The sequence below is a fragment of the Aethalodelphis obliquidens genome, unplaced genomic scaffold (genome assembly GCF_003676395.1).
Source record: "Aethalodelphis obliquidens isolate GAN/ISIS:26980383/991018 unplaced genomic scaffold, ASM367639v1 scaffold7, whole genome shotgun sequence".
Taxonomy (NCBI): domain Eukaryota; kingdom Metazoa; phylum Chordata; class Mammalia; order Artiodactyla; family Delphinidae; genus Aethalodelphis; species Aethalodelphis obliquidens.
In genome coordinates, this window is record NW_020837951.1 from 41,681,084 (window position 1) to 41,688,507 (window position 7,424).

The following is a 7,424-nucleotide window of genomic DNA, read 5'->3' on the forward strand; positions in this document are numbered from 1 at the left end:
AAAAAAAAAAAAAAAAAAAAAAAAAGATGACCACTTCTTTGTCATTTAAATCCCTTTTAAGCCAGTTTAACTTCCACAGTGCTAAAAAAATCTTTCCCAGATAAAATGATTTCAAATCTTTGGAAAAACCACATAAAAATACAAACGCAGGATGAGGAACAAATAAAAAGCATTATGTACTGATCTAGTGAATTTGGGAGAATCTTAACAAGATTATTTGTAAGAATGGAATATTCTGAACACACAGCAGAGTCTAGAAAATAATGCAACAGACACCCACGTATATGGATTACCAAACAAGAGTAACACAATTTTGTCTTTAAAATTTTAAACTTACAATAATTCCCGCATAAGGTTCTCTGTGTTGTTAATAATCTTAGAGAAATCTGATGACCTGTGGCTCATTTCTGTGGAAAGAAAAACAAGAAAAAAATTTCCAGTTCAAAACCAAAGCAACAAAAGTTAACTGTAGCTGTAACTACAAAATTTGCAAATCAAATAACAAAGGGAAATGTCAGTTATTTTCCATTCAAATTGTGGGCCACACTTACTTTAAGGGAAAATCCAAACTGATTTTCAAACTGCAAACATTTTAACCTTATGGTCACAGCACAATGATTTTTCAAAAGCGGCAATATTCACTGAGTGAGCCATGTACTAATTTATCCTTTGGTCTCTGATCACTCACATCTTTCTCACAGACAGGAATTGTATGCAAATGCTGCCCTCAGGACATCAGCACAAAATTCCACACTGTGCTCTCACTTCACAGAAATCTAGGTGCGTGTGCCAGACCCACAGGAACAAAATTTAATAGCAATGAGCACACAGCTAAACCCACAATCTCTTAATAGTCTGTAGCCTTTGGAAATATCAAAAAAGAAAAAGAAAATTAAATTTTAAAAAAAGTAAATTTCAGAACTCAAAGAAACTTCATGAACTTATTAACATGCAAGATCTTCAAAAAAAGGCTTGTGTACTTTTCAACATTAATGAGTTCATGTTTAAGAACAGCAAAAACTGTAAAATGAATGTGAAGCAATTTTATAAATGTTTGGGCACTGTTAATGTAAACGTACAGGATCTTTCGATCTCAGATCCTATGCATAGCAAAAACCAATGATGCGACTGTAAGCTGAGACATAAATCCCTCACCAGCATTTATGTTGCTTTCAAAATTGCTTCGATCAAACATGCTACGGAAGTTATTAAAATTTAAAAATATATCTACAATATCTTTTCCAAAGATTTGAAATAACTCAGGAAGACCCAGTAGAAATTCTAGGCTTGATGATGCATTTTAATTGGTTTCCTTTGAATCCTGGACATTCACAGAATCCAAAAGTAAATCTTACCAAGAACACTAATCCCAACTCCTTTGTAGTCTAATAATTCTTTTTGTATCTCTAACAATACCTAGGAAAAAAACAAAAGAAAATTTAAGACGATTTCAATATGCTGTGCACAACTCTGGACATACAAACTGCAGTGGGGGAGGGACAGGGGAGAGGATCCACCCACCAGGCCTGTGAAGAAGCTTGTGTCCCTGCCCACAGCCAATCCCCTTCCTCCCCCTATCCCCACAGAGCCCTGATGATGCAACTTACACTCAAGTTGAGAGTGAAATTATGCAACGTGACTGATGCTAAGACAGTTTTTCCAAAGGTATGAATTTATTTAGAGATAAAAACTCACTTGGACTTAAAAAAAGATCAAGTATAGAAGTTTTCTGATAACAGTTCTTTAACTGTCAACTTCAGACCTTTGGGAAAAGTCTAATTCCCTAGAAAAATGTCCCTTCCACACTTGCATTTGCACTCTGACAGCAAAGGCACAAAAAGCATAAAGTTCTGGGGGACAACAAAAAAATCAATTAGGCCCAGGTTAAACTGATAACTCAATTTTCCATCTTTTTGGTCTGCTGGGATGGGTGGGGTGGGCAGGAATGAGGAAGCACCTGCTGTGAATTAAGGTTCGTCAGGGGTACTGATGTGCTGCACTCTCCCCTCAACAACAGCCCTGAAGGTGATATTCTCATCCCCAATTTGCAGGTGAAGAATCTCAGCTGTGGCTCCAGAGGTACTTAGGTGTATGCCCCAGTCCAGCCCCTTGACCCATCTTGTAAGATCACTGCAATCCCATACCACAGTCTGCCTTACAAGGACAACTGGACAGGTGGGACCCATCTTATGGCCAATCTTCCAGTGCCAGGAAACGGGTGGGGAGCAAGGCTCATTCCCTACCCCCACCCCCAAACACATAGCTCACTTTCTAGGGAGGTGCCTCATTGTTTTTTTCCCAAAGGCAATTAAATGTAAATTACTACACACTGAAAGAAAAACACCTATTTCATATATGTATCTACGTAGATTTATGTGTATATATACATATATGTATATATATGTGTATATATATACACACACACTTCAGTAAGAAGAATAGAAAGCCCTTATCAGAGATGCATGCTGCATTGTTTACGAGTGAAATGACACGATATCTGTGATTGGCTTTAAAATTATCCAGGGGCAGAAGGGGAGAAAGAGGATATGGGGCGGGGAGCGCTGAAACAAGATTGGCAAAATGTCCTTAGTTGTTAAATTTTGGGTGGGTGCATGAATTTCGTTATATTATTCCCTCTCTACCTTTGTGTATGAGCAATCTGCCATAAAGTAAAAAGAGAGAAAGAAATGCTCTAAAAATGTACACAAAATAGGTGAGATAAACCCTCTGTAGAAGCATCCTGCCATCAAAGGAGGTTCCCTTAAAAGATACAGGCTAAAGACCTCATAAAACATAATCTAGGGCTTCCCTGGTGGCGCAGTGGTTAAGAATCCGCCTGCCGATGCAGGGGACACGGGTTCGAGCCCTGGTCTGGGAAGATCCCACATGCCGCGGAGCAACTAAGCCTGTGCGCCACAACTACTGAGCCTGCGCTCTAGAGCCTGCGAGCCACATGTACAGAGCCTGCATGCCACAACTACTGAAGACCGCGCACCTGGAGCCTGTGCTCCGCAACAAGAGAAGCCACTGCAATGAGAAGTCCACACACCACAACGAAAAGTTCATTATGAAAAGTTCATAATTTTTTAATGAAAAGTTCAATTATGAAAAGTTCATAATTTTTTAATGACCAAAGCAGAATAGAATACAAAATTGTGCATGTTGTAGTCATTAGGCTAAATATTTCATAAGCCTTTTGTTTTAATTATGTGCAGGTACTTGCTCATTTTGTGAAATATATTTTTCATTGTGGTTACAGTCAAAAACAGTTTGCAAAGCTTCTCTAATCCTTATACTTCAATTAAATCAAGAAGACACACAAATAGCAACATCTGCCCCCCCTCCCAGCTTGAAGAGCACACAGGAGGGCATAAATCCTCCCAGGAAAATAAATAATAAATAATTGTACTACTGATAACAACTGCCTTTATAATAAATGCAGAACAAATTACACAGGAAACAAATGCGCAGAAGACTCCAAAACACAGAGAGGGGAAAAAACGGTGAGGGTAGAGGAAACGTTTGCACAGCTCTGGCAGGGAATCTCACCTAAAACAGACCGCAATAACTAAGAAAAAACGAAGCCCTGTACTCCCAGCTCCTACTAGCGCTGCCCCCAGAAAAGCAAAATGTCCTTTCCCTTCTACAATTGTAAGATTCTCTGCTCTTAACACAGAGAAGTCTCTGTCCCAGGGAGATTCTACTCAGTTCAACAGCAGATAATTGTAAAACACTTGGCTATGCACCATGTTGCTACAACATATCATCAGAGTCATCCTGGTTAGAAAAATAAAAATATAACAGCAGCGGCAGGGGTCAGTGCATCCAAGGCGCAGTAGAGACTTGGCCCCCTTCACAGCTTGGGCGGTGGGAGGGGAGAATGGATGTGGAGGGAGTGGGTTTTGGAGGTTAGGGGAGGAGCCGGAACCCGGCTGGGGGCTGGGAAGGCAGGGAGTAAGTTCCACTTGCACTTGAAAGGTCTGGTAATGGCCCAGGAGAGAATTTAGTCACTCATTTGCTCCAGAACAAAGTGAACCGAACTGGGCTAGCAGCCCAAGGCCTACCAGAATTTGAATATTAGAATGCCTTTAGGGGACACGCCAGTTGGAAAAAAAAAAAAAAATCTACGCGTGAAACAGAGGGGAGAAAAAAGGCTTTAGGGACGGGTGGGGTATCTGAGAGACAAAGAGGGAAAGCCTGGGCTGGACTGAAGGCTTTTAAATTTACATTTGTGAAAAGCAATGTTTCCAAGTGCTGGCTAAAGGCAACACTGCTTCCGAGGGGTCGTGCGCGGGACTCCAGTTTGCAGTTCCCTCCAGTTAACGCAATCCTCATTCACCATTCATTCCCAGTGTCCATTCACGCATCCACTCAACACTGCCTGGTTCGCAGCACTGCGGGGCGAGGCGAACGCAGAGTTGGGAGCTTTTTCTTTTCCGCCGCGCCCCCGGCCCGGCCGGATTGAAGGCACAGCGCCGGAATTTGCAGGTGCGCAGCGCAGCGAGCCAGCACTCCCGGGCGGGCAGGGTTCTGCATGCGGCGCACCCGTAGCCGGCGCCAGCGACAGCTGCACAAGCAAGCCTCGCCGAGTTCCTCCCCCAATGTATCCTTCTAGAGGCCCACCCACGATAGTTCCTAAACTGGGAGTGCACGCCAGTGCAGAGCGTTCGGGGAACTCTGGGCAGGAACTGGGGATCCGGGAGCCCCGTGCAGGGATGCACAGCCACCCACGCGCCTGCTCCCGCCCGGACCGCACTGCCGGCGCGCGCTAGAGGGGACTTACCGAGCGCGGCAGTTTGGCGGGCCCGGGCCCGAAGTTGACCACCTGCATCAGGGAGTCCATGGTGCAGAAGCGGGAACTGGGAGTCGACTGGAAAGGACCGATAGCGTGGGCAGCGCAAGTCTGCAGCCGGCGCCGACTCTGTGCTCTCTTCCAGCGCCGAGCCGGCGCCCCCATTGGCCCGCGCTGTCGCTGGCCCTGAACTGATTGGTTCGTGCAACGGGGCTCGCATCCCCATTGGTCGTGCTCCCCAGTCGAGACTCGAGAGCAGTTGCTCCTCCTCGCGTTTACTGTTTCAACCCCTTTTTTGATCAATGCAAGGCGCGCGGGAGATTGCACCATCCAGGCGGCTCGGCTGCGCGCCCGCCGGAGAACCTTGGGCGGCGAGAGGAGGCTACCCCTGCCAACTTGCGTTGGTACTTCTGCACGCTTGATGAGGCGCTTTCCAGTCCTCCAACGCGGACCCTAGCCCCTCTCTCTGGGCTGCACTGGGAGATGGCGGAGTAAATCACCCCTCACCCCCATCCAACCACATCTTCACCAGACCCTAGACTGGGCTCTGCTGCATTTGTTTGAACCAGCGGTCATTAATTCACCAAACTTTCCTAAGCACCCCCATGGGCGCCAGATACTCCAGCGGGGAGGAAGGGCCGCCAAGGATGGAATTGCAGGGTGAACTATGGGCCGGGGGTGGGTGGGTGGGGGATGAGGTTCTCTGCAAAACACCAAGGGACCAAGGGTTAAAGCAGGATTAAGGGATGGAGGTGGCCAAGGACACTGAGTGAAGCCTTGGCCTGGGAAGCCTGGATGCTTCCCAGGCAAGTCCTTTTAAGCTGCTGATTCTCCATTTCCCCTCGGGAAAAGAGCGAGCTGGAACCTGGCAATACCTCTCAGGTTGTGTAGGCGCTGACAAGCTGTGAGTTTAGAAACGTGAGCAGGTATTAAGAAGAACGCGATACCCCTGAGGAGCCTCAGCCCAAGCCAGGGGAGAGGCCCAGAGCCAGGCCGGGCGCGGAGCCAGCGCGGCTCAAACTTTTCCACAGAAGTGTTCTTCTCAGAAGAACTCCAGTGGAGATCCACATGGGGTTCTGAAACAGGGAGGTCCCCTTCCTGCAAGAAAAAAGTTCCTTTGAAGTCTGGAATTTCATATTTTTTTTGAAATGTGAATTTTGCCTTTTACTCCTTAATTTAACCCATCTTCTTATAAAAATATTTTCCCAAATCTTTGAGCAAAAGTGATGCGCCAGAAATACACACAGTGCCTGCCCTGGGGCTTTCCACCACACCAGCCAGCGTCAACCACCTCAGTGAAAAGATCTGTAAACTGACAGGGCTAGGACTTTTGTTTGCTTTTTTGTGGTATGTGGGAGGGATGGGGCTGGGATAGGAGGTACTGCTTTAGGTTTGGGAGGTGGAGGGCAAAGTTTCTAGAAAAAGCTGAAATGAACAAGGTCACCACCTTCCTCAGCACCTTTATTTAGAAAATTGCAAAACTGAGTAGAGGGTATGAATGTCAGTCCATAAACTCAGGTGTGCAAGAATTGTCGCATATCCATTATTGTATATGACTCAGTGTAGACCCCCTAGCAGCTAATCTACCAGGGAAGTGGGGGAGGCTAACCTTCCTCCTTCCTGGAGTCCTTAATCCCAGGGATTTACACAGTCCTGTGGTATGGAATAGGGAGGGAAGCACTCATCCATTTGGTCCTCCTTCCCCAGAAAATGTAGCTGAGTTTTCTCCACTGTTGAAGTCTATATGCTGCTTCAGTAAATTAGCTTTCTACCACTTTTATGACCCACTGAGGAACACAGGAAATTTGGGTGGGGTCAGGGTGGCTATCATCCCATTTGCCAAGACATGCCATGCAGTCATTCCTCTGAGGGCCTTGCAGTTTCCTAGATGATACTACAGGGAAGTAAGGCACACAGACCCTCTGCCCAGGGACATGCTGACCTCTGTCTCTCTCTCTCTTCCAACCGAAGGAAATCTGTTTTGCATTCTAAGAAGAATCCATCTCTTTGTATGTTTCTTCCTCACATTCTGTCCACAGACACCTTAAGCCGGGGCCACTTAGGGAAAGAAAGACAGTGGTTAAGATTGTGGTGAACTGAAACGCACATGCCCATTTGTGGCAGAGCTGCACCAGCCCACCATACATTTATGCCTCCCCTTCCATGGAATAGAGTCTCTGTCAGGCTCCACATTTCACAGCTCCCCTTGCATCAAGGCAGGTCATGTGACTGGAACCCACCAATGGAATGAAACAGAGGATGTCACTTTCAGACCAAGGTGGTTGAGAATAGTGTGCTTCTCCACTGCCTTTTTCCCATTCCACAGGCTGAAATCAAAGAATCCAAGGCCCTTGGGGATGGTGGAGACACAGAAAGGAAGGAGCCCCAGTCTCTGAATTACCTGCTCCGGACTCGTACATGAGTGAGAAATCAACTTCTCCTGGGTTATGCCACTGAAATCTGAAGGGCTATGTTATCCTAACTAATACACCATTCTAAATGCAACAGCTGCAGCTCAGAGCCAGCTGGTTGTTGCCAGGTGAGCAACCAAGGTTGCTCAAGCTACCTTCCCATATTTAAAGAGAAACCAGAAACCCAGATTTTTATGTGAAATTTCACAACTTTTAAACAC

At 45.9% G+C, this 7,424-nt stretch overlaps 1 protein-coding gene across 3 annotated transcripts in view; it reads right to left on the reverse strand.

The window, feature by feature from the left end:
• The window catches only part of PSAT1 (phosphoserine aminotransferase 1), a 31,560-nt gene extending 26,643 nt beyond the window's left edge, over window positions 1-4,917 (reverse strand). For 2 of the 3 annotated variants that reach the window (XM_027105640.1, XM_027105641.1), the window contains exons 1-3: window positions 4,784-4,913; window positions 1,356-1,416; window positions 338-407 (exon numbers count right to left, since the gene is read on the reverse strand). In XM_027105640.1, coding sequence (XP_026961441.1) covers window positions 338-407; window positions 1,356-1,416; window positions 4,784-4,843 — 191 coding nt within the window. In that variant the 5' untranslated portion in view covers window positions 4,844-4,913. Of the gene's footprint in view, window positions 1-337; window positions 408-1,355; window positions 1,417-4,783 lie in introns of all 3 variants that reach the window. The other variant, XM_027105639.1, reaches the window with a different exon arrangement.
• Window positions 4,918-7,424: the final 2,507 nt, after the last annotated feature.